General features: G+C 37.3%; 1 protein-coding gene across 1 annotated transcript in view; it reads right to left on the bottom strand.

The window, feature by feature from the left end:
- The window catches only part of PTPRN2 (protein tyrosine phosphatase receptor type N2), a gene marked incomplete at both ends in the record, with an annotated part of 656,586 nt that overhangs the window by 385,073 nt on the left and 243,623 nt on the right, over window positions 1-27,890 (bottom strand). The window contains 4 exons of the mRNA XM_084279942.1: window positions 7,730-8,103; window positions 9,424-9,464; window positions 11,060-11,314; window positions 19,049-19,523. Coding sequence (XP_084136068.1) covers window positions 7,730-8,103; window positions 9,424-9,464; window positions 11,060-11,314; window positions 19,049-19,523 — 1,145 coding nt within the window. The remainder of the gene's footprint in view (window positions 1-7,729; window positions 8,104-9,423; window positions 9,465-11,059; window positions 11,315-19,048; window positions 19,524-27,890) is intronic.

The raw sequence follows: 27,890 nt of genomic DNA, 5'->3' as shown, positions 1-27,890 counted from the left end.
TTCTTTCATATCAAATTACTCCTTCATACAAATAATTAATAAATGAGATTGAGGACAAGTGATGATACATGTTTTAATGCAGTGCCGACTTTTCAGTCTTTCCCTTCCTTCACATCTCCCTTCTTTCTACAAGGCAACTTAAAGCCCAGATCAATTTATAATGCAAATGTTTTAAATTAAAAATGACAAAGAATATCCAATGACCTAGTGTTAAAAGAAAGAAGCTAGAGAAACACAACATTTACCATGAGAGATACAAGCTTTAAAGGTTTTAAACATGACTTTTTATAAAAATAATTTTCCACACTATTAAGAAACTAAATATTTTCTATAGCAGATACATGTGGTCTTTATATTGTGGCAGACCTTCTTCAAACAAGTGCCAGTAAAAAGCCAGAATGCCTATTTGAAATAAAAATTAAAATATGTTCTCTATTTTGCTTTATTCTCTGCTTCCAGAATTACTCCTCATTGGTTTCCTACTTACAAGTTTTCACTTGCATGAAATAAAAATGATTTAGAGTGAGATTAAAATTATTTAATTCTAATTTTGGTGGTCAAGCATTTACACAGTGAACCTGTTATCCGAGTTAAGAAATTTAAAAAAAAAAAAATCAGGCATAAAAATTAAATTATGACATTTTTATATCCGGGCTTCCCAGGATTGGAAAGAACAGCAGTGATGAAGAAATACTGCTAGATAATAGACTGCATTATGATTCAGTTTGCTGCATTCCCAGGAATCTTGATCTTTGGCTTTCTCCTTCTCACTCATTTCGAAAGCTTAAAATTCATCACTCTTTTATAATGAAATACATGGTAATTACCCGAAAAACACTGTGATACACCGAAAGTATTGACCATATGGTATTGTGAGATATCGCAGCATCTCAGGGTTTTAATGACTACCACTGTTTGTAAAAACAAAGCTCAGCGCAGAGCCCCATCCCTAATTCATGGATATACAACGTGCAGGCTGAGCAGCCAAAGGTCTATAGCCTGGAGACAGCAGAGTGTCCAGAACCTTCCCTCAGAGCGGTTGTGGGGTATCTGCATCCGCTGCTCTCATGAATGACTCGAACACAGGATGCTAAGATGGCACAGAAGGCATGGAAAGACAGGAATGGGAACGTCTGTTGAGGGAAACGAGGCTGACAGCCATATCTGTTCAGATAAGTGGAGAGATAGAAATGTGAGCTAGTCCTTGTGGCATTACCCCAGACTCCAGGCACAGCCCTACAGTTACCCACTGCCTTTCATCAGTTCGAGGGATGAGAGTGGTTCCTTGCTGTCACTGCTGCTAGTGTGACAGATCAGCCGGTCACTAGCTAGATCAATTCAAAGTTTTGCTCTGGAAGTTCTTCTAGAGGTAAAAATGTAGAGCTAGCCCTGACAGAAAGCAGAGTAAAACACCTGGGAAAGTGAAGCCCTAAGAGGAGGGAAAGATGGACCCCTGGAAGCAAACTTACCTTGTAAAATTATCTAGATCAGCAGGTGAGAGTCATATTATGGGATAATCTATTTCAACAGATTTTGAAAGCACAAAACTACAGCCAACAAAAGTAGAACACACTATCATCTTATCCGGGCACATGCAACAGATAAGAACAAAATAAAAATACTCAAAGCTGAATTCTTGTACTAAAATAAAAATTAATATTGTTGTCTGTAGCTAAGCTACAGTAACTGCTGTTTTTCTCTAATTTTCTGTTTTAAGAATAAGATGCATGAAACATCATTTTCTTATGGGAATATGTAATATCAGAACTAAGGCACTGAAACAATAATGCGGGGGACACGATCTCTGTCACTTTCTAAGTATCACAAGAAATCTGGAGAATTAAAGAGAGAAAAATATTTTATAACTAGAAAACCCTAGGGAGTGTGAATAATTGCACGTGAAAACTTAGCCAAGGAAGATTCTAGATTTATGTGTCTCCACCAGTTATGTCACTGAGACACAATGACAGAATTGTCTCTACTAGATAAATTCATACTGGATAAATCCTGTATTATTTAGAAAGGGGGTCAAGCTATGTTATCAGAAACAAAACTTTTGTCTTTAAAATCGATGACTGACATTTATGGAACTTATTTATACAAGGGTAGAGACTGCTAGGGAAAGTGGGGGATAAAAATTTTATATATAACTTCTTTTTTAATGTCAGTAATACTATTCCTTGCTGACTTTAACAGACCTTAGTATCAAGAGCTTATCTTGTTTATGTATGTTTATAATTTCTTTTCATTTTTTAAGGTAGTTGTAGAAGTTAAGCAAAGCATATGCACGAATCTTTTTCCTTTGATAAAGTACACTTACAGGTAGAATAACAATTACAAAGAGGACATTGAGCTATGCAGAGAAGGTCAAATCAGTGTTTCTGTTTGTATATATGTATTAAAGGACAAGAACATTTTGTTGTTATTTTCTGAAAAAGAGCTGAAGTCTTGTGGAATATAAAAGCTCAGCTTCTGAGAAACTTCAAGATCTTCCAGTAACAAAGAACAATAAAACCTATCAATTAGCCCCACTTCATTGCTGTAAATAGGTGATTGTGATATTATGATTCTTTTTCTCCCATTTATTTTAAATTTTGTTTTTCAATGCAATTAAAATGCCCTGAATATTTTAATCTGGTAGGGGAAACAAATAATGAAGACCATAAAAATACAATTATTTAATAACTTGCGTAGGAAAACAGAAAACTCAAAGGATAAACCACAAGTTCTGTGTAACTCAGATTCAGAGTCCTCACAGGAACACCACCTTGCAGAAAGTAATCATTATATACAAAGCAGTATCATTTATCACCTTTGTAAAGGTGGAGAAATAATATAAAGCATTTGGAATTAACCTAACCATTCAACACATTCAATGGGTCAGACTAATCATATTCTGTAGCAATTTCATACTATGAACACAAGATCCATTTTCAGCTTTGTCACAGCATCAGAGCAGAACACCAACTACCTCAAATTAAATGCACAGAAATGTATGTATGATCCAATTAACATGTTGTGAAGAGATTTACAGCCTATATAATTTTACGTAGTCTGGAATTGAGAGTAAAGATACGACAAAACACGAAATACCCTGGAATTGCCTAATAAAACAATGCCAGAAGTTGGCTCACAAGCCAACACAGCTGTCCATGATCATGTGTTTATATTAAAGATTTCAAGCACAAGCATTATGATAAATTACAAAGCAAAAGAGGGTCCTCTGCCCTGGGTGTCCAAGCAGGGCTTCAGAAAAACATGATTTGACTCTCAAGCTTGAAAGACTGAGGAAATGAGTGAAAAGGGACAAACTATCTACTTTCAAATGAGCATTGTTCTTAGCGCATTTAAGTCTAACTACCAAACCTCATATTAAAGAAACTGCACAACAGCTTGACTGTTCAAGCTGCTGAGCATGCAGCAGCTTGCATTTAGTTTTAATGGAAGTGGTAAGAATTGCATATCCTAGAATGTCAGGCTTTGGGTTTCCTCACCAGGGCCTCAGGAGGCTAAACATTATTTAAATATTTTGGTTGTGGAATCTTGGACCTCAGGTTAGAGCTAGACAAATGGGAGTGTTGGGATTATTTGCAACTAAATAAAAGTTTTCCATTCTTGGAGAACTAGAAATTCAGAAAATAGGATGAGTTCTTTGGCCCAATGGCAAAGACTTCTCTGATCTGAGTTCACACTTGTGTTTCACCACTATAATGGACAGGATTTAATAATTACTGCCAAAGTAATGTACAAATGAAAATAACATCCTGTATAACTTTGTTTCACAAGATTACTTTAGAGTTTCAGACCTAAAATTAGTAGAAACAGTTCAAAGTACCTACACCATGAAAGAAACAAACCTCTTTCACACAAATCCTACTGAGGCAGAATACCAATTTTTTTGAAGGATAAAGGAGTAAACAAAATAAATCACCCAATTTGATTGGTTTCTCAGCATAATAAAGTGCTGAAGCAGCACAGTGGAGGATTTGCTGGACAATTTTCTACACTGAAACTGTCAATTCATTCCGAAGCTTAGCGCTGATGGATATTATGGATTGGTATGGATTGCACTGCTCCAACCATCTGAAAGGTCACTCAACAAACGCAGCAGGAGCGACCTATTGTTCTTGCCATTGACAATCAGACTGCCGTTTTGACAAGTCTTTAAACTATCACAAATCTTTTCTTCAAGTATTACATGGAAATGTTTATCTTTGCTTTGTGGCACAATTAAAAGCTGGCATCTTAGGAGTTCACTGAAGCAGTCTTAATATCTCCTTGGGTCACACTTGCAAAGCCATGGAAGCCTGAGAATCTAATAGTGAATGGATCACCCCTGACATCTGTCAACTATTCCACCGAGTATAATCTTTTCAGTTCCATTTTCAGATCAGAAGGTGAAAAGAACTCAAGCTATTATCCCCAGTGTACAAATATGTTGGACTACTTCCCTTTCTCACCAAAAGGCCGCTGTTTCGCCTTTAAAAATGAAGCTTTGCTGCTCAAAAAACCCTCAAAACAGTGGCCAATAAAAATTGATGTCTTGAAATGGCAACCTATTGTTTTATGGAGGAAAAAGAGAAACGTGTAAAGATAGTAGTACTGTAAAATAAATAAGTGCTCCTGGTGTTGTATTTTGGTATTTCATTTTCTGTGCACAAATTAAGAGTGGACTAAAAAGCCACATGTAAATCATAATTTTAGGTTTATAATCTTAAATGTGCTACTTGCTGCAAGATGCTTCACTTATGAATTTGAGTAACATGCTGTTAAGAAGATATATTTCATGCCTATCTCTAGGTCCAGCTTCCCCTTGATTTAAAATTGCCTCTCAAAGAGGATTGTTTTCAGAATGGCATAGATTAAAGATATGCCTAGGAATAGTTCCAGCCCCTTTCCTTCACTCTAAGAATATAACATACCTGTACAATTATAATGAAATGTGCAGCATGCACCTAAGACATTTATTAATACTATTTATCTACTGCAAACAGACAGCGATAGTTTAGTACAAAAACTTAATGTTGCAGGAAGCTTAACTAAGGAAATGTTCCCTAAATGGATATTAAACTTTCCCTTCTGTGCAGTGATAGTTACCAAACACCCCTTCCTCTATCCCCAAGCTGAGACAGTTGGGCTTGTTCAGCCTGGAGAAGAGAAGGCACTAAGGAGACATTCTAGGAGACTGCCAGTACCTGAAGGGGCTACAGGAGAGATGGAGAGGGACAGGGGCAGGGAGTGACAGGAAAAATGGTTAAGGTCCCTAAGCTGTAGGAGGGTAGATTTAGACTAGATATAAGGAAAAAATTCTTCCCTGTGGGGGTAGTGAGAAGCTGTGGCTGCCCCCTCCCTGGCAGTGTTCAAGGCCAGGTCGTTGTTTGGATTGTTTGAATCCAAACAATTTGATCTTCATCTAACTCATTAAAATTTTTTTCTCATAATTTCTGAGTGTTTTCATCAACATCCCAAGGTTTACCTAAAAACAGCTTGCCCAAAAGTCAGTAAAACTGTAATAAATGTAGTATATAAGACCAGTACTTTTTGCCTTTCTAGTATTGAAAATAGTAAGAAAGCTAAACAAATCAATGTTAAATTATATTTGTGTATAGAAAGGCCTCCAGAACCAAGAATATTTAGACTAACAACCCTATTCTGCAAGTTTTATTGAATAATAATAGACATGGGATAAAAACCATCATCAGGGCCCTAGCTTGGAAGAAATCCAGATAAGATGACACAGAGAAGAATTTGCATGCTGAGAAGACTGAAAGCCAGAACATCTTCCATTACACAGAACTGTGAGCGCTCTAAGCTTTTAGAGAATTTATGAGACAAATAAGTCTGGAGAGTCAAGGGAGATGGTGTCATTCAGATACTGTTGGATATAAAGGTGCTTTCCATACTGATGTGAGTTAAAAGGCCTGGGGGAAGTAGCAGTGAGCTGGGGGAAAACTAATTTCTACTGCTCCATATAGTACTCATAGGCAGGAACAAAGATGTATGGTTAAACTAGGGTATCGCATCCATTTCTGGTAGACTGGTTTCAGAAACATAGAAGGGGATTCCTGAGTGGCCCCTTGGCAATAGGTAAACAGAAATGCAGCCTGCCCAAAGGGCTAAGGTACAGCCTAGAGAGAAAAATTTATTACTCTGCAATAACTGGCTTTCTCCTGGAGGAGGTTCTTAAAAAAAGCCAGCCTGCTACAGGAACTGGTCAACAAAAATGAACGTTACAGGAAAACAATTGAAAAGTGTAATTAAAAAAGCTATTTAAAACTGTTTAATTAAATCCAAAGCACTCAGCCATTAAATGATTATTAACACTGCCTATTGACACGCAGAGAATTTACACAACTGGACTTCAAATCATTTAGGACTTTCCTTAAAGTACTCCAAAACTTCCAAAAGGTCTTTTCTAAGCTCTAGAGGTGGTTTTCCATAGAAAGTGAATAATATTTAACACTGAAATGATAAAAATAAAACTCAGAATGGGAGCAATGCAAGGCTCTATTATCATAACTTTCATCCCCACTATGTCCTCACAGGGTGAGACCTTTCCTTCAGCATCTCTCATTCCAGTAGCTAAGTAACTTTTATTTTCTGTAGGGTAAGCTCTGAGTCCTTATAAAATATATTCCTTCCATTATCTCTGAGGAGTGAGTGCTTGTTCCCTACTTTTTGAGAAGTCTCAGTCTGTCTCTGCCTGTCTCTGATGTTTGCAGGCTGCCGAGTCTCAGTTTTCACTCTCCTCTCTTCTGCCTGTCCCTCCATGCACTGTATAAAATCTCTTCCCCCAAATGGCATCCTTTCTTCGTGATCCCATCTTTCTCAAGTGTAGCCCTTGGGAGAAGACGAACAAGAAGTTGTCCTCTGATACGCAAACACATACATTTCAAAGCAATGGATTGTGGTAAAAACAAGAATCCTCCACAATCCTATTGCCTTCGATCCCATTAAGAAGTTTGAGACTGTCAAAAGAATCAATCCATGCTACAAATGTTTCTGGAGCAGTTTCTCTATAACACCGGGCAGACATTTGTAAGACCATCCTAGAAATTCCTAATTTCTCACAGATGAGTCAGAATTGCTAACCAAATATAACAGGGAGCAAAAGGATGCAGAATTGCCCGCATCGTTCTAAACTCCCAAATGTTTCTATAATAAACTATGTATCACTAGGGGGAAAAAGCTGTCTTTTGAAAGTATAGTATTAAATGTCAAATTCATTAGTGACATGACCTGAAATCATTAGGTCTTTCTTTCTACACAAGCTGCATATGTGAAGTTTGGATTCCTATATGTGTTACTTTCAGATCAAAATGAAACCACAGAGAAAATATTGTGCTTTATTATTGTGTGTCGTTTTTTGAAAGAATGACTCAGGCATTGATATTTAGGCTACTTTCAAGTCAAATATTTAAAGCCCACATCCAAACCGTAAGAACACTTACTGACATATTGGAAGGTCACTGGAACATGAGAAGATAGAGAGAGGTCTAAGTAAAAGACCTACAAACTAAATATCTTCCGCATTGGAGGAAAGGCAACTGTAAGAAAATGGAACTGTTTTCTTGTATTTTCATCAAAGTACTGAACAGGTTCCAAACAGTTTCAGATGTATTAAAAATCAGGCCTGTGGCATTTTCCTTTGTACATTCATATTTCATTAGGTGCAATGACTTTATCTTCTCCAGTTAAAAACGCCATTCAAATTGGCTGCTATACTTACTCTTTCACCGTCACAATGTAGCCGTATTCCTGCTCCTCTGAAGACTTCACTTCAAGTTGTAAGCCTTGTTCCATAGTTTTCTGAGGCTCTTCATAGGAGTTTCCATCCTGCATTAAAGTGTTCTTAATCCAGTAGCGGGTCTCGCTTGGGTCTTTTGTGTCAGATTCACTGTTCTCTCCAGCTGTCAGTTCCCTTGAGAAAGTCTCACTTTTTACATTTTCCACACCAGCATTTATTTCTTCTGAGGAAGAAGAGTCAGTGTCTTCAGATTTCTTGGTTTCTGCCTTAGTAGATTCTTCTGGCATAAGGTCTTTAGGCATATTTTCGGGTAACGCATTCTCATTCAAGAATTTAACTAGTTTTTCAACCTTCTCCTGTAATAAAAAGAGTATTATTTTTAAAACTGAACACAGGAATGTTATACTGAGCCAAAGCTGGACACAGTATTTCAAACTCACTGATTGATTCAGTACAGTCTATTCATATGAATGTAAGAATATAACATTAATTCAGTAATAATTAAAAAATTATTAAACTATGCCAATGTATTTTTCAATGTTTTAATAAGAGTGAAGAAATTCTATGGTGAAGTAGAATAAAGTTAGTTTCTCCTTCAATTATCATAGAATATGGAAAGTCTTTGTCATGAACAGATAGAAGAAAATGCTGATGACATTTTCAATGTTTTTATTTTCATGTGTCTGTGTATTTAAGTATTGATGATAATAAAACTTTGTTATCAATTAGGTTAAAGAAAAGAAGAAACAGAACTACCCATCAATATGCTTAAGGTTTAGGACGGGAAACGTTGTCTCACAAGTCGTAACACAAGAAAGGGAAGAGGTATTATGTGACGAATTATATTTCACTTATATTTCACTCTAGAAGCTGTAACAAACTGTGAGTGATCCACTAAGCTAAATAAATACAGGATCACAGCATGATATATCTGTCTAATAAATCAAACAATAAACAAATGAGCAAACTCAAACCACATGCCTGGAACAATTTGTTAGCTAGTTGCATTAAGTAAGTTTATTACAGCCAAGCATTTGGGAGGAGATGATGGCTAATGGGAATTTTGTACTCTGTGACACAATATATTCTTTTCTATCACATCCCCTATTCAAACTGTCACCAAGAAATCTATACATGGGATCCCCTGTAAATCTAGTGTGAATGCAGTGCTGCACTCCTTGAAGAATTTCACGTGGGTGGTTAAAACTGCTGCCAATTTGTCCATTTGTGCATTCTCCTTCCTTGGTAGAAGGGTAGCTACTTTAAGAGATATTACTGTGAACACAAGAGGGTCTGCCCATTTATGAGTCCTGCAGTGTTAACTTTTGATAGGGTATACAGGATGAGATTCCTAGCAGTTAAAATAAAAAAAATTCTTTAAGATTTTTTCTGCTCCATGCAACCCAGAAAAAAGAAAGATGACTATAACTCAAAAAAGGCTGAATATAAGATGTAAGTCTATAGGATATGAATCAAAGATCATGAGGAATATTGCAAAACCCAAACTGGAATAGAAATTTGACATTACCACATAGGGTATGAGATGCAATGCTGAGAGCTGATATGTCTGATATTCAGCAGTTTGGATGAGTTAATGGTAAAGAATGACCTTCACTGCACATAAACCCCATCTTCTGAGATGGAATACTTGTTCTGTTAAAAAATTGGTACTCTACCTCTTTATCAGTTTTGGCACTGGTTTCATGCACTCCAATGTCTGCAGGATATGAAAAGCACAAATACATAGTTATGAAGGGAAAACATCATATATAAAACAAACATTGCTTATAGACAGCTTTGTAGTGGTGGCCTTTTCATGCAATTTAAACATTAAGACACCTAAGCTGAACGGGCAAAGAGCACTTTATAATTCAGTGTTGTTATTCTAACCCCACTTCAGTAGCAAATTAATGCAAGATCAATAGACGGAGTACTTTGAGAGCCAATGCAATAGTGTTATTCTGATAATTAAGTGTCCAATCTTCATATGAGTTTATCAATATCTAAGAAAAAAAACCCAGTAAAATGGTTCTAGCTGGCTGAATGGACATTTACACTAAAGGAAAAAGAAACATATAGACATACATATTGTGGTGAAGGAAAAAGACTTTTTTGTATAGATATCATCTAGCAAAAACATGTTACACTGACTACACTGATGATCTGCAGTCACATCATTAACCTCAGTCAAACAATGCTGGCTCTTTGGTTTATGAACTGCCTTATTCATCTCCCCTGGCATGATTCAGGCCAAACCTTCACGTCGGCTCATTTTAATCTATACAAAGAATTGGCAATCAAAATAATCAGTAATTAATCAATAAACTATACCAGTAATTATTTAAATATATTAGTATGAGAAAAAGCCAGTCAGATAAAATTACTGCTTCTTACTTATATAGTATGTTTTTGGTGTCTGAGATAGCGTAACATTCCTGAAGTAGAGAATGGCTAAGTGGTAGTTTATGTCCCACTGTGGTATTAACTCATCAATGGCAATTACTGTAGCCCCTAATTGGCATAACCAGGAAAATATGTATCCAGGCAGAAGCAAATAACCATAATAACTCTTTTATTTCCCTGAGCAGGAAAGGGAATGAGTAGTTTTCTACCCATACCTGTCTAGGACTTTCTTCTGAAAGTAACTGTGGTACATTAAAGAATTGTTATCTGTAAAACACAATTTCCCCCCCCCCCCCATATTTCAAAATAAATTCTTGGAATAAAATAATTTTTCATATCATTTTGCTTAAACATCTCATTTTCAAGAAAGGGAAATTAGACCACACAGCATAAAGCAATTTGGATTTCAATATATTGGGTGTGTACATTTATCTTGTTTGTGAAGCTACAAAAAAAAAGGCTTCACAGATGCATTTTTGATAAATAAATTATCTGCTGTAAACAGAAAACAACACAGCTAAAATTCTACAGCCTTAGGGGGAAGAGAGAGAATCACAGAATCATTTAGGTTTGAAAAGACCTTTAAGGTCACAGCACCGAGCTTGACTGAGTTCAGGAAGCATCTGGACGGTGCGCTCACTCCCATGCTCTGACTTGGCTGGCCCTGTGTGGAGCCAGGAGTTGGACTCAATGCTCCTTATGGGTCCCTTCCAACTCAGGAGATTCTATGATTCTACAATTGTTAAGTTGAACCACCAACCTAGCACTGCCAAGTCCAACAGAACTAAATACAGAAACTTTTCCTTCTGTTCTCTAAAACTAATTTTAGGAATTCTAGCCCTAATGAGAAACAACAAAGGAAAATTAGGTTCACTATCATGTGCTGTACTTAACTCTTGGAATTAATACCTGGTGTGTTAACACTGTTTTCCATTAATTCAGTCTGAATCTTTGCCTTTCCTTGAGTACCTCCTTCCTTCATTTGATCTTCTGCTTTGTCTCCTCTAGTTTTTCCAGCAATCTCCTCTGTTTCTTCCTGAATGCCAACTGTTTGAATTGCATTGGCGATAGTATCAGCAATCTCATCCAGTTCTGTTGAGCTGAGATTCTCCACATTCACCTGGTGTTTCTCTAGGTCCTTCAATACGTCTTTAATAAGTGTTTCTGGATCACAAAACAACACAAGCACAGGATTTAGCTGCATACATGAAGCACAGGCACTTGTATCAGTAAGTATCTTTCATTTTTCCTAAAAGGTAGCTTTGCCATCATGGGAAGTGTCTGTTTTCCAACAGAGTGCATACGCTTTCATGCTGCCATCTTTACAGAAAAAATCGTATTATAAATGGATGTTAGAGTTCATGACAAGGTGAATCAATGTCGGGCTCTGGGAAACATAAGCCCTACAACCCAGCAAGTTCACCTAGAGAGAAGGGTATACAATCGTCACTTTTTCTTTACAAGAAGGGTGTGTTTCCTGGTCTAAACTGACTAAAAACACTATTAAAAAAGGTAATTAAAGTAGCTTAGCTTTTTTTTTTTAGCTGCACTAAGACAGCACAAACAGCATTACTGTTTATTAGATATTGAGTGATTTCTATACCGAGCTCTGGAAAAAAGTTGTATATTTTGTCTTTCAATTAAAAAGCTCCTCTAAAATTAGAGGTGAATATGGATATATGCCCATTACATACATGGATAATAAATGGACAAACCTTCTAAATTGTATTGATTTCTCTTGGAAATATATTTTTTGTCAAAAGTGAACATTTTTGGTTTGGTTTATCAGCCATGAATATTTTATGAGTAACACAGAGGAAAGAAATGTTAAAGTGACATCCAAGGTCAGGAAAAGCAAATGTACTTTTATTTTTGGGAAAAAAACCCCAAACCAACCAAAAAAAAACCCCAACCTTGATAAAAAAAAAAGAGAAGATGAAATTCAAGGACAATAGATATTAAAGGTGATTTAGAAGATATCACAGCTCTTCAGAGAAAGTACTTTTCTAACTGCCTATATCCTTCAGCACCATTCTATATAACTGCCAGTTTTATATTAGACATTAGGAAGAAACTGTTCCCTGTGAGGGTGGTGACGACTGGAACAGGTTGCCCAGAGAAGTTGTGGATACCCCTTCCCTGGAAGTGTTCCTATGCATGCAGGCAAGAAAACTCTTTACATAGAAGATATTGTGTAAGAGGAAGATATGGACTGCTTTTAAATGTCTGTTGAATGTATGAATCTATACAGAAGCAGTTTGAAGGAACATGCAACTTTTTTTTCTTATAGTAGAGTTATTATATGTCTTGATTAAGCCCTGTGGTTGGACATGTTCATTATCATGTAAACAAGACTTTGGGAATGCTGCCAGCTTCAACGCTTACATAAAGGTGAATTAAAAGGTAGGTGTGCAAAGGGGAAATCTACTAGAAAAGGGGCTAAAGAGAGGTTTTGCTTCTCACAGAAAGGAGAAAGAAGTAATAAAGACAAGGGGAGAAGAAGTAATATTTAGGGTCTCTTCTGTTTGAGGGAAGAGACAGCAGAACATCTCCTCTTTTACAAGGAGACAGGAATTAAGGATTGTCACTGGGAATAGAGGCCAAGACCTTGGATATGTCTGTTAATTTTTTGGGCCCACAGTGTCAGCTGAAGAGGTTAGAGCCTGCAGCTGACCGTCAGATTCATGGTGCCATCTCAAAACAGAGATTAATTTCCTCCAACCTACCCCACAATTCAACAACTAAACTAATGCCATTTTTCCTAAACTAATGAGTCAATATAAACCAAGATAAATTAAGCCATTTAAATAATAGGTTTACTGTGAGTCAAAGAAGGTTTTGACAAATGGGGAAGATAGTTCTTTGATGTACTTCCTTTTCCAGGTTAAAAGTATACATCTTTCCAATAATCTACCATGAAAATATTACAAAATTCTACTGATTTCACTACAAAATTTAGCTGAGGTTGTATGCAGTGAACTTCTGAAATTCACATACACAGGTATAGTTTTAAACACACTTAAGCATGACTAGCAATAAAAAAGATAGATTGAATCTCAAACTGGCAAAAAATTACGGTATCATACTGAAATAGCAGAGTGCTTTGTACAGGAAAGCAAATATGTTCAGTAACAACTGTGAAAGAATTAATCTCATAACCTGTGCCAAACTCTGGGCCAAGATATTTGGAGGCAGCAAAACTGGGACTTGTTTGATGGAAGCTGAGTAACACTTTGCAGAAAATTTTGAATACTTTCCACATGTCATAGAATCATAGAATGATTCTATGTTGGGTTGCAACAAACCTCACAGATCATCTAGTTCCAATCTTCCTGCCATGGGCAGGGACACCCTCACTAGACCAGGTTGCCCAAAGCCCTCTGCCAGTGCCTCACCACCTCAAAGAATTTCTTCCTAATGTCTAACTGAAACCTACCCTGTTTCAGCTTAGAGCCATTGCCCCTTGTCCTATCACTGCACTCCCTGGTGAACAGCCCCTCTCCCACTTTCCTGTAGGACCCCTTTAAGAATTGGTATGCTGCAATTAGGTCACCCCAGAGCCTTCTCTTCTCCAGGCTGAACAAGCCCAACTCTCACAGCCTGTCTTCACTGGAGAGGCGCTCCTGCCCCTTGACCATCTTCATGGCTCTCCTCCAGATTCGCTCCAACAGTTCTACGTCTTTCCTGTCCTGGGGACCCCAGAGTTGGACCCAGTAATCCAGGTGAGGACTCACAAGAGCAAAGTAGAGGGGCAAAATCACCTCGACCTGCTGGCCACAATGTTATTGTATTGTATCCATCCCTTTTATGAATTTTATAATATAGTGAAAACATAATGATAAATACTTTTATTTAGGAAAGTAATCTCCAAGAGCAAATTGATCCAGACCACAATAAAAGTTTCCACTAGACTTCATCACACTGATTTCATGAAACTTTTTTGAAAAGCACAATAGCTACCTGGAAGATGGCCATTAGGAGAAAATGGTACACATAGCAGCAATGCAGGAAATTAAGCTGTAGGAAATATCAGCACTGTCAGATTACCACAGAAGCCTTGAGTCTGCTTAGGTATCATTTCTCTTATGTTTTATAGAACTATTGGACAATAACCTGACAGAAAAACCTAAATTATTGAAGCAGAGCTAATAAAGTCAGCAAAGAAAAGACAGAATATGTGTCAGCTCCAAATCAAAACTAAAACTTTTCAACTAAATGTATAAAGACACATTGCAAGGCACATCACAGTGGGAAAAGTGTTCTCGGAACACTGTTTGATTACCTGACATCAGTGCATCTACAAAAGAATGAAAACTTGATGACTTTGGTGACTCTTTTTCAGGAGTTTTTGCCATTTATCCATTGATATGAATAAGCCATGATGTGCAGCAGCTAAAATTCTATGAATGAGATTGTGAAGGTTTTTCCAATCATGTGGAATAATATTTACAAATATTCATAATAATTTTTAGGGCAGATCAAGAAGCTACCTCTGAATTTCTAAACCTCTTATAAAAGTGAAATGGCCTTAGAAAACATCTATCCCAAGAATGAAACGTTCCTAAGTCACACAAACCTTCAACTTTAGGCAAAAGAAGAGAGAATATGCCCAAAACAGCTAGCTTATTTGAGCCTTGAACATGAATTTCCCACAATTGAGTTTCCTAACTATTAAATTATTAAATGATAATGGCTGTTTTAGGATCACTCATTCACCTTCCCATAATATTTTTGAGGCACTTTTTATTTTTTCAGCTTCAGAACAGAAACAACATTTTTCCTTTGCCTTAGAACCCCTGCTTTTTAACCATTACATGTTGAGAAGAATGTCAGTCAGTTATTGTGATTTCCAAGCTTTTAGGAAACATCTTACCAAGAAATTTGATTCACAAAAAATTTCAAAAGCACATGCCAAGTAGCACTATTTTCTAAAATTTAAACTCTTGGATTTTCAAGTCTACTCAGTGCTAATATTACTTAGAATACTGAAATTTTATCTATTTTCTGAATATGGGACTAAGAGTCTTAAAATATGTCAAAAGAGTGGTTAGTAATACTATGAACTTTACAGCAAAATGCATAGGAAGGTGTTTCAAGCAATTCTCAGCAAACAGAACAGCATAAAAGCAGTTACAACACTGAGTACAAGTTGTACAACGTTATGATAGAAAAAGCTAGTTCAAAGTACAGGAATTCAGCAGCATATTCAAGTCAAAAGTAGCTCAAAACACCTGAGGTTTCCAAGCTGAAAGCACATTTTGAGCTTCAGAAAAATAATTTGTATTTGCATTTGCTTGTTATATTTTAAACTAGTCCCTGGCCACTACAGCAATATTTGGAGACAAATCTTAAAAGATAATTATATTTCAGGACATATATAATTAAAAGAGCTACATTCATGTAAAGCTAGATTATTTTTTTTTTGTTATTTTGGTTCACAGGCAGCTGTCAAGACCAACTACTAAGCTACTCAACAACACACAGTCCATAAGCCTTGCTATTTCCATCCTGTTTATTTTTTTTCCAAACCGACGTTTCTTCATATCTATTATCTTACCAAGTCTCATCTCTCCAGCCCACCTCCACAGGTTCATGGTCAACAACAAAGCAGTTTCAAACAAAATGGAAATAAGAAACTGTGGTCATGGGCCCTACTCCAGGTAGCACTAGCAGACTTACTACAGGTCCTCCTGGTTCATTGAATAAGCCCACTTGGTCAAGGACCAAAGGCAATAATCAAAGCCAGCAATTATGAGGAGCATTGTGTGTTCACTACAGTAGGAGGAACAGTTACCAAAATCTCTGTAACAGCCAAGTGAAATGGAGATCCACATAAAGAGTCTTGCTAACTTGATGAGGCCACTGATATGGTGTTAATATGTGTCCATGCTAATTACAGATGTTTCCACTTCTTATTATGGTATTTGTCCATGTTTGTATATCACTTGCATATTGTTGGGTAAGGCTGATACAGAAATAAGTATCAGTGCAACATTTTGCAAACACCTTTGGGTACTTCAAAGAAATTATTACACAATTATTAAAATCAGAAAACATTGTTGGAGAAAGATCAAAAAGCAGATGGATACTGCAATGGTACACCGAACCATGGAATAATGGTACATGTCCTCAAACATGCATGTACCTGTGCACAGCCTTTATACTCTCCCACTGACCCCTTCTGAACAGAATCAGCCAACGCTCAGCCATGTTTCACAGGGCTCGTACTGCGAACCAGATTCCTCCCTTAGCTCCAACTTCCAAACTGATGAAAGCAAGTTGCTTTTCATAGCTGCCTTGGAACCATGATGATATTAAAAGCACATATATCTTAGATTATGTAATTTTTAATATCAACTTCATGAACAGAATTGCCCTAGTAGGTAAGAAAAGCAGCTTAGCTTTTTAATGTACAGCATATAAATCATGCTCTGCACTCCACTGACATAACTGCCAAAGCTAGTTTACCTGACAACTGAATGGTGTGGCAGCAGTAACTTTACTAGCAGTCCCACAAAATTCTCTATCATCTTCTTCCCCATCACCCTACTGACCACATATTGGACCCGATGATCTCTCGAGGTCCCTTCCAACCCCTACGATTCTGTGATTCTGTGATCCTCAGCAGCTGAGCACCACATGGACTGGCTACGACAGCTTTGCAAGACAGAGGATGGCCAGAAATACCTTTGCCCTATAAACATGTATGTTTTTTGTTTGGTTTTTTTTAAAAAAAACATCTGAATTACTAATTTGTTACCTTTCCAAAGCAATGGAGAGACGTATTTTGCAACATATAATACATCAGAAATTAGCAGACTAGAACAAAACGCTTAAAATTGAACAAAATTCTAAATAAGGCTGGTGCAGAGGACAGATTAGCAATTCTGCTGTTGCACAGTGACTACAAAGGCAGTACCCACGCACATCATGCTACTCCTAGAGGTAATAGTTTCCAAATCTGTTAGAAAAAAGGCTCCACATTTCCTTCTCTTGTATTTCTCCCTCAGGGTGCCTTGTTAGCTAATTTACTTGCCACTGTTTTGCAGCAATTCTCAGTGCTAATCTGCTCAGTACCTTCTGGATTGTTATCCCAGTCAAATTCTTTTGTCTAATCCTGTGTCAGATGCAGCAGAGAATTGAGCTCATGTCTCCCTGTGCTTTCCAGTTTTGGAACAGGTCTGTGTTTAGGAGAGTGAGAGAAACAACCCGCAAGTGAACGAAACTCCTGAAGCACCAAAGAGATTGGACAAAGGTTAAAAGGTCAGCCTAGCAAATCTGAATCCAAACCACCATCACTCCAAAGGAGAGCACTTTAAACTACAAATACGCTGGGGTCTGTCCTCACCATTTCCCTATGGAACTATTTAGTGGATCAAAAATAAAAAGGAAACCATATTATTTCCTACTCACACAATTAATAATTTTACTTCTATGCAACATTTAAAGGCTAATGCAATGGAAGAGGTTCCTACAGGGCACATTATGCATGTGAAGTCAAAGCAGTGCAACCCAATGAATTGTGAAACATGTTATTCCCTCTAAGTGTTAAGCATTTTTTTCCTGGTTGGCTCCTACCAGGAAAGGTGAAGTGGAACAGCTGGAGGATAATGAAACCAGCATGTGCCTAGTTTGTTTTGAGTCTAGCATCAAAATTGTCTAACCTGTGCAGGAGACTTACAGTGCCACCTGGATTTGATTTTACATTATAGTTCGTTCCTTGAAACCTATTATCTCTGGGCACCATACCAAGAATGCTTTCACTTCTGAGTATCCTTTAGATTGCAAGCATTATCTTTCCTCTGCTGCAACTTTGACATTTCTGTGTGTTCTGTTTTTAAAAAAAACCCAACAAAACAACCAAACCCAACAAAACAAAGAATGTCAAACTTTATGGACAATAATAACTACAGAAAGGATTCAGAGGAACCCTCTTCTTCTTACATATCACCAAAATCCATTGGGATAGTGCTGACTACATTGTAACAGATGCAACTGCTTGGTGATGGCTGAGGATCAATTTTTTCATTTTTCAGGCATACTGAACCACAGTAATAACAGCAATAGTTAGATTAGTTTAAAGAAACAATAAAGCAAATGAGATTTATTTTCTAAACTCTACCTGATCCCCAGCCATGATGTGAAGAGCCATCTTGTCTTACAAAGCAGCACTTAAAATGTATCACGGCTTCCCGTGAGATGTTACACTCCATCTTCATGTATATATCTGTCAAACTATCACATGCAAAGGAAATTTCTATCTGGTCATAATCAAGCAGCATTAGCAAAACAGGGTGAAAATCCAGCAAATGGGTTGTTCAAGAACATCCAGACAAAAGCAGTTTTAACTCCAGCTTCTTGCATTACACTGTGTCCACCTATCCACATGACGGACAGATTCCTCCCCTCTCTGTGTTCTGCACCTGAATTTATCTCAGTCTTAATATCTGTGTCTAACTTCAACTTTTACCCATGGTCTTTGAATTTCTAGTTACATCCAGAGAAATGGAACCAACCCAGGCATTTCTATATCACCTATATATATAGTGTGGGATGCATGTATGAAACCAGATTTGACAGCAAAGATATACCCATAATTATGTGTTGTTTGTAAAATGCTTTGAAAATATAACAAGTTACATAAATGCTACATCTTACTGAGTGCCATATACTTCTGCATGCATATGGAAGGTGGGCTGAAGAATGTGGGTAGATGTTTGGAGGGAGAGAGTAGTTAGAATGGTGAACGTTATTACTGCGGGTATTACAGTAGATATAAATGTGCCAACAGTAGGAGATATATCACAATGTTTAATTTTCTTCTCCTTTTTCTTAAAAATGCTCAGTGAACATGAGGGAAACTTCAGACAAGTTAAAATAAGTAAATATCATCTTTACCATCCACTACACTCAGCGGGTCCTTTGGATCATCCTGGGAAGCAGATTTATGATTCAGCATCTCCGGGGTTGGCCTCAGCACTCCAGACGCAGGTCTTGGTTGGAACAGCTTCTTCATTTTAAAATCTTCTGGTTTTCCTTTGGCAAAAGTTTCATCAAAAGGACTGACTTGCGAAGAGTAGAATCTATCAGCATAATTGTGAGACCCTTTAGTCCTGCTGTGAGAGCTTTTATCATTGTTTTGTGCTGACAAGTTCTGAGTGATGTACGTATGCAGCGCAGCCATCAGAGTTTTTTGGTCAAGCCCCATTTCTGACTCTGGTGAGAACTTGTCTGGCTGAGGCTGGTTGAAGTTCCTCCCATACAGATTTTCAGCATGTTGTTGATAGGCTGCAGACGTGTGGGCCAAAGGAGGTGCTCGCTCTTTGGGGTTTTGCATCATGTAGTACCTGACAGGATCATGGTAGACGTAGCTCTAGAGAGAATAGAAGGTAGAAAAAAAGGACTGGATCATTGTTGCTTGGTAATTTTTGTTATGCAGGAATCACAGGCATAACCTTTAGTGTTTTACCAATCAGAAAAACAATATTAAGAATCTGCAATGTGTAGGTAGACTGCAAACCTCAAACTTGTAAGCTTGCTTTAAAGAGGCACTATGGCTTTGGTACAAATTTTGTGAAACAGCTATTAGATTAAAAAAATAAAATAAAATCAAATGCATATGCTATTTTGTATTTCATTGGACAAAGAAAATTTAGTAAAATTTAGTAAAGCCATTTTCCAGATGGTTTTTTACTAGACTTCTAAGAATAACAATTTTTTTTTTATTCGGGTAACTTACCAAAAGCTAGCAAGTCAAAACAAAAATGCCAGTTTTTAAAGAACAAGGAGAAAACTAAACAATTCCTTTGCATATATAGAATATATTTTCACTAAATTAAATCTTCAACCAATACATCATTTAACAGTATAAAAAATGCACAAACAGCCAATAAATTGTCTTTTAATGTCTTGATTATTTTCACATAAAACAATTCAGAATATTAAACAAGAATGAATTAAATGCTTAAAACATGCTAAAGGCATGTTTTCATTGAAAAACTGCTGGGAAAAAATGTGGAAAATTTGGGTTGGCACTAAGTTTTTCTATTTTTAGTTTCAGATTCTTAAGGATGCATCAACTGGGAATCCAGCAGTGCAAGGCAACATCTGTTTTCATTGAACTCTTTTTTTGATGATTAAATTTAGTTTTGAGGAAAAATGCTAAATTCCCCTTAAGTACTCTAAACCTTTATCCAGCACATAAAAAACCCAAAAAACCTCATTAATTAGCATTACATTTACTATTGTTTATTCCTAGAGACACTTTTTTGTTATGATCACAACTTGAAGGCAGGATTTCTTGTTTTTAACAAACTGCTTCCACCCTCCCAAATAACATCAAAATGGGCTTTTCTTTCACTCCCTGCTAAACACAAACTTCACCTGAGAGATTTGCTTAGATTCAGGATTATTCCAACTGGATTCTTGGTATATAACTCAAGACACTTTGCTGAAGTTGCATTCCTGCTTCTCATCTGTGGTTTCTTGGTTAAACTCTCATACAAACTACATCACAATGTAGGAAATTTAGGACAGGGATTATTTTAGCTCTCACTGCTATGAATTATACTGGATTACTACTGTCTCTGTGCATTGGTAGCAGAATGGTTCAGGACAGAAAGAGCTGCAAAACATATACAGAGTACAGAGACAATACATCCCAAATGAGAGAAATTAGTAGAATGCATCCAGAAAAATCATTATTTATATATTTTTAATTGACTTTGTAAAGGCAAAATAAGTAAGGCTGATAAGCTCTTCCAGAGATGAATAAAAGCTTTTAGATTTTATCTACCTATTTATTTACTGAAAATAATTTTGCTCTCCATCTGAACAATTTTATTTATTCTGATAACAGTCAGTTGATTTTATAATATATATTCATAACCCTTGCTTTCCAAGAGGGTTATTCTTCCCCTGAGAAATGATTGAAGAGGTTCAATCCATGATTCCATATCATGATCTGTAAATTTGTAGCTTATGCAACTTTATTACAGAAGAAAAGGCTCTTCAGCTTCTTTGGCTCGTGATCTACCAACACAAGGTGACTTCAGCAGGTGGTCTTTAACACAGAAACATGTTTTGTTAATGGCAAGAAACTGGGCTAGAATAAGACAGTGTCAAAGAATATAGAGCCAGAGATCAAGCAGCTTTGTGTATGAAATATTTTAATGTCCCCTGGGAACTCTATCAAACAACCCACAATGTAGCTCTGGTTCAGTGCACCAGCTGCAGGGTATGCCCTGCTCTGATCAACAACAAGAGGGGAGCCAGTTGTCAAAGTACAAGTTGTATGTTGTTTACATACTTAATATCAAATCTTAGATGCAAAATACTTCTAGTCCTATGTATTTACCTCTCAGTTTCAATGGGTCTTTGCATGGGATAATTAAGTCTGTAATGATAGTCACTTCTTCCTTGAAGGAATTGCAGAGGATGACACAAAGCAGTCCCAGACTCACCAAGTAGTTTGCAGAGAATTCGTATATACTGCCACCTCCCTTCCCTACCTCTCTGGTCCCTACCTTGACACCTTTTGCAGGACCTTCTGGGGACAACGGAAGGAAGAACAGGGAGCTGGGAAAGGGAGAAATGTGATGGGTGGAAGAGGACATTCCCCGTTCAACCATGGAAAGACATTGTCTGCTCTGCTGGGTCTCTGTCCTAAATCCTGCTGCCTCTTACGCCTCTAAAGCCTTAGTAATAAATCAAGTCTTAGGGGGAGCCAAACTACTAGACACTCTCAAACCACTTGAGAAAGACTAGGGTCAGGAGTTGTAGGCTGGCTTTTGACGAGCTATTTAACAAGTCCAAATATCCTTTAACATGAACTGAACTGTGATTTCCTGCTCTTGCAGACAACATGCACATCAAGAAAGAAAACACAACAAAACCACCAAGTGATTGTACACGAATTGGATATAAGTACGTGACAGTCCTGGGCTCAGAGCTGCACCTCTATCAAGAAGGCACAGCCTCTCTGCAGCTTGACAGGTCACACTTCGGGTAGTAAGGGAAGAAATATTAAAAGTTCTAATTAAAGTACAGCACTGACAGCTCAGCTGTCTTCACAGCACATTCAGATACCAGCCCATCTGACGTAGATTAGTCTGACTTAATTAAAGGGGTCTCATAGCTGTATGGCATGGCGATCCTCAGCTTGGAGGAGAAAAAATTCCCCTCCTCAGCCCTTCTGCCTCATCTCCAACAAAATACGGCATCGAAAATTACGTGCCAACTGAAATATGCAAGGTGAAACCCAAGTAAAATTGCAGCATGGGAAAATACTACCCTAGACTATCCATTTATCCTAAGTGGCATGGGGAAAAAATACAGTAAAAGATAGGGGAAAAGTGTCTGCTATATGTAGTTTATAATCCAGCAAAAATTTACATCTTAAGTTATTAATAAAAACTTGCAGAGCACTGTGATAATCTTATTTGAAGTGTTTTTGCAATCTAACCCCCTGAACATGAACGTTGCTAGTTTGACTTACTTCAAAGTTAAATGGTATAATCCATAGGCAGTGAAAAGAAGAATCTGTAAATTCAATTCCCTTGTCAGTGCCTTTGGAGAAGATGTGAGCATTAAGGAAAAGCAGAGGGAAACAGGGAACAGGAAAAAATTGAGAAGAAAATTAATTTCTGCATTGATTAAGCTGGATTTATATGAAGTACTGCCAGTAACAGCAAAAAAGATGTGAAACATTAAAGAAAATGCAAGGAACTAAGAAAGAATACTCTAGTTACCATATGGTTTATACTGAATAAGGTTAGAATACAACTGCTATTGCTATCAGGAGCAACTTTTTTTTTAAAAGCTAAGAGATACTGATCAATTACCTCATCTCATTCACACATCATCTTAAAAATGTGCTCTGAATTGCTAAAAAACCCAGTTAAAAACCTCTTATTTCTCCATCTGCACAGGATTTTCCTCCTCTTCACCACCTTTCAAATAAGCTATCTCAATAATTCACACATTATCAAAAAACCCCATACACTAACCTTTCTGAAGATGGAATTGTTAGGGCAATGTCTCGTATGGTTTAGGTATGTAAGTAACTGACATTTTCTGCATGAAAGTTCACAGAAGGGCACATTAAATTACACCCTGCAGATGCACTGTGCAATAGTCTATGGACTACACGTTTTCTTTAAAAATAAAAGAGAATTTAAAAAAGGGGCAGGATTAGATACATGCACCCCAACGCACAGATAAATACCATTCAATTTATCCACTGAGGGGTAGATTGATCTGAATGTTTTCCCCAAGCGCAGAAGGGATAGAATTGAATTTATGATATAATACTTCCTTTCCTGAGGATACATTTGCTAAATCTTAAAGGCAAATAGAGCTAACAGAAATCCCTTAGGAATGCATAAAGAAGAAATCTCCCTCCCTCAATTCCATTTAGCTTTTTCTCCTTGGTGCATTTTCAGATATTAATTCATGTTTGCTACCACCTAAATTTGGTTGGACCATGATCCCACCTACAATGCTTAATTTACTACGCCTGTTTGAGATAGTGGCAGTATGCTCTCTAAAATTAGGCAAGAAAAACACATCAAACATGGGAACCAGGCCCTCCCTCACCAATGGTGGGATCAAATTGAAGCTTCCAAAGGCCATCAAAAATGGAATGATCTTATGCTTTAACTCAGTGCATGGAGTGAAAGAAGTCTTTTTCTACCAGAAGCAGTCTAGATACTTTGTGAACCACAGCCACTTGCCTCTTGTAAACCCACAAGGGAAATACCATGTACTCACATGAACCCTAACTCAACAGGGGCACAAGTGTGGGCTGTGAATTTGTACACCTCAATTTACCTTTACTTTGAGAGAAGTCTACCCAACAATGAAACCTGAGGACAGAATTGGTGTCATGAAGTGGGTTGTACTGCATAAGTCCCTGGATGAAGCTGAGTACACAGTACAGCTCTGTCCTGAACAGTGGCACAGATCAAGTAGCAGCCCTATGCTAACAAACTTCTTTCATCCTCTGAGGTGCTGTTCCCATACACTGCTGCATGGTAGAAGGATATCTTAGCAGGCTTCCAGATAGCTTCAAGCTAGCTGAAAGGGGGATCTCTGCTTTACAAGGCTCCATGTGCTGTACACATGATGTTACATGCTGCATCAAATTCAGTGCTAAGTTTGACTGAAAATAATAGGCAAAGCCAATGAAAAAATTATTTTTTATAAGCAATAGTGGAGAAAAAACCCTTTTCTAACAGCTGATAGTGGCCTTTTCCCATACTGATATTAAACTATGCAAGAAATCACTGCATCAAAACCAAGGACTTGGAAGATTAATTCAGAACCCAGAAACTGGTGAAGAGGCCAAACCAGTGTCTCCTGCAGCAATGGTATAGCATAAGCCCATGTTTTTTTGACAGATTCATGGGCTTAAGGCAACAGGCATCATTACTATCATATCATCTGACCTACTATTCCACTAATAATTTTCTGTAACTATCTCCTGTTTTCTTTCTGAGAATTATAACAGCTTTGAAACCATTTAAGAACTACATCAGAGAAGTAAAGATGTCAAAGATTGTTAATTAACACCCTGTAGTTTGCACTGTCAAAAGCTTGATCAAGCAAAAGGGGTCCTCAGAGTCTCCTTTGATCAAAACTAGCGATGACTTTGCTTCATAATTCTGGTTGTGAAACTGCAGCGTAACAGGATTGTCTGGGGTCTGTCTGTATACCATTCAATAATCTACACTGCAGTAATTTCAGTTGATGGAGATTTGATTGTGAACAGCATATCCTACCACTTTAAAAAAAAACAACCCTCCAAAACAAAAGAATAAAGAGAGAGGATAAATATAGTGGTTTCTTTCATGTACAAGTTACTATTTAAGAAGTTCACTTTAAAGTCCCAGCTGTTCTTGGTCTCATTTGGGATGCTCTTAGCTGCATGCCTACCCTTCAACCTGTTACAACAGACTCTCCTGGATGAATATTTTTTATTGTTAGTTGCCATTTCTTACTCTGCTGAGGAACTTGCTGGCTGTAGTCTTCAGAACGAACTGCTGGTTGTTCTCTCTGTTTCTGATAAACCTCCACACTAGGAGTTAAAGAAAGATGCTGAAGTATTTCCTTTGGTGTAAAAGGAGTGCAGGATTGCCTTTCCCTGGCATTCATTATTGGCTCATCATAAACAGAAATGTTAGTTTTTCACACTGGGTGACATGAGAATCCCACCTGTCTCTACAAATAAACGAGCAGAGAAAAATGACATGTGGATGAACCCCAGTAACACGGTCAATGCCAAGGGTCCCCTGCCTGGGCTCCTCTCCAGCCCTCTCAGTGAGCCATCCCCCATGATGTCCAGGAATGCCACCAACCAGATGGGTCAGTGGGAGCAGCTCTCTGGATCACCCTGAAGACTGAAGGGATTACTGTCTACAGAAGTGTGTGACTCCTTCTTGGACACCAAGAAGAGCATCTTCTAATCATAAAAAGCATATTATGAGATGTTTAGAGAAAGGATCAGAGAGGGAGGGATCAAAGTGGATGGAGGCAGAGATGTGGTAATACAGTGGGAAAAAGAAGCAAAAGGGATGGGTAGCAAGTAAGCAGGCTATCCAGTATAATTGTCTGACCATGCTTTCTGTCTGATCACTGCAGTCTGTCTTAATTTCTCAACAAACTCTATTTCTAACTATTGATCTGGGAGAGGAGCTCTCTATCTTGTGCCAACAAGCAGAGTTGGACCATGGAAGTATCTTCAAGATGTGAGGACATGGAGCTGAGCCAACTTTACCTCTGTTAGGCTACTGGGTTCAGAAGCTCCCTCACATTACTGATAGGAACCAAAAAGAGACAATCAGTCTCCAGTGGGTGGTAGAAATTGTGTGTCATGGCCATGAATGCTGATAGATATACCAGGGTTTATCAGCTTCTCTTGTCTGGGAACAGTTTGCTCATATGTCAATAAGTCTGTTACTTAAGATTTCAGTGAATGATGTTTAAACACATTTTCTGTAGGCATATGCTGGTATATTGAGCTAACTCATTATCTAAAAATGATTTACATAGAAACATCAAGATCTTCATCTGCCAAAAGTTGAGCACATACGCACCAATTCAATATATTTATAACTCTAACATATGAACCCAGAGACTACTTTTACTCAAAGAAATGCAAGCAGATAGAGATCTGCAGGATCCATGTCTACAGCACTGCTTTGCAACCCCACTGAAAGCAACCAACCATTTCCTGGAAAACTGCTGAAGTGAAATGAAGGTTTTTCCCCCTCATTAAAACAAATTGGTTTTTGCATTGTCCTGGAATGAACACACCAGCACACTCACACAAAGGTTAGATGAAATAAGTTGAAATTTTTGTGAACTCTATTCTGTCATTTGAGAAGTATGATCTAAAAATAAATACACAATACACTTTAAAATTTGTACCAGCACCACCATCTTCTATTTACTGAGCACAGTATACTGAAGTGCAATGAGTAAATATTTGCAAGACAAATAGCAAGCTTGCAGGAGAAATGACAGGAACAAAAACTCCAAGCACATGGTATTTGGCAAATAAAGAGTTGATTTTGAAGGGGCGAGGAAGAGTCTGAAAAAGAATTTAATCTTATTGTCTAGTCAGTATTTGAAATTTGAACCTATGTTTCACCTGGGAATTACTAGAAATTATAAATTGGCTTTTTAAATAAGCCTCCAGGCCTGACACATATCATTTATAATATCATTTCTACAGCACTTGTACCTTCAAATCATTGTAGAAATATTTAATCTTTACAAAATAGCTGTGTGGTAAGAGAAATTATGATTTCTACATTGGATGTTGAAATTCTGTCATTACGTTTTACATAAACTGAAAGGTTGCAGGTAAGGGAAGGTGTTAGATTGAAGACTTGAACATGATACTGGTACTAGAATTTTTCACTTGTTAAATTATTAAGCCTAAAAATTAAATCACAGATTACATTAGATCACCAAACCATTCAGTAATGCCACAAACAACCTGATTGTGATTTTAGCAGGCTTTGTAGCCATGATACTGTTAGACCTTAAAATGTACGGGTAGCAGTCCTCCCAGAAAAATTTGGTATCTACACCAGATTCATGCAGGATGGCAAACAGGGTAAAATTTACCATGTTTAATTTTATATACTTAAATTAGAATAGATGGATCACACCTTGAAAATTCCTTTCACTGTTCATAAAATTACTTTAAGCTGACCTGCATCAATATAAACATCTGTATTTGGTCAAATGAATTCTGCCCTAGTGGGTTTTTTTTTGTGGGGCTTTTTTTTTTGGGGGGGGGAGGTGTTGTTTTCCTTTTCTTTTTTTTTTTTTTTTTAAGAGAACTATTTCTATTTTACTGACAAGAACCATGGAGAATGGTCTGAAAGATGAAATACTTATCTGGGATTTGAGGCTTACCTCTTAGTCTACGATCTACCACAAAGTTCTTGCACAACCTCAGGAAAGCTATGTAATCTGTCTGTGAAATAGGGGTATTAGGTCTTCCCTACTTTGTAATGGCATGAGGCAAATAAATAAATGCTTGTGAGTCAGATATTACTCTAATGGCTGCTGTGTAGCTACACTGATAGATGGGTAGCTTGAAGGAGACGTTCTTTTATCAATTTTTTTCCTGATATTTTTATGAAAGTGCATATGCCAGGATCAGTTCAATTTTTCTTACTTATACCTAAGCCCACTTATATGAAATATTAACTTTTATATTTCTATA

The sequence above is a fragment of the Gallinula chloropus genome (genome assembly GCF_964237585.1).
Source record: "Gallinula chloropus genome assembly, chromosome: 2".
Taxonomy (NCBI): domain Eukaryota; kingdom Metazoa; phylum Chordata; class Aves; order Gruiformes; family Rallidae; genus Gallinula; species Gallinula chloropus.
Note: the sequence above shows the minus strand (reverse complement) of the source record. Positions and strands in the feature narration are given on the sequence as shown.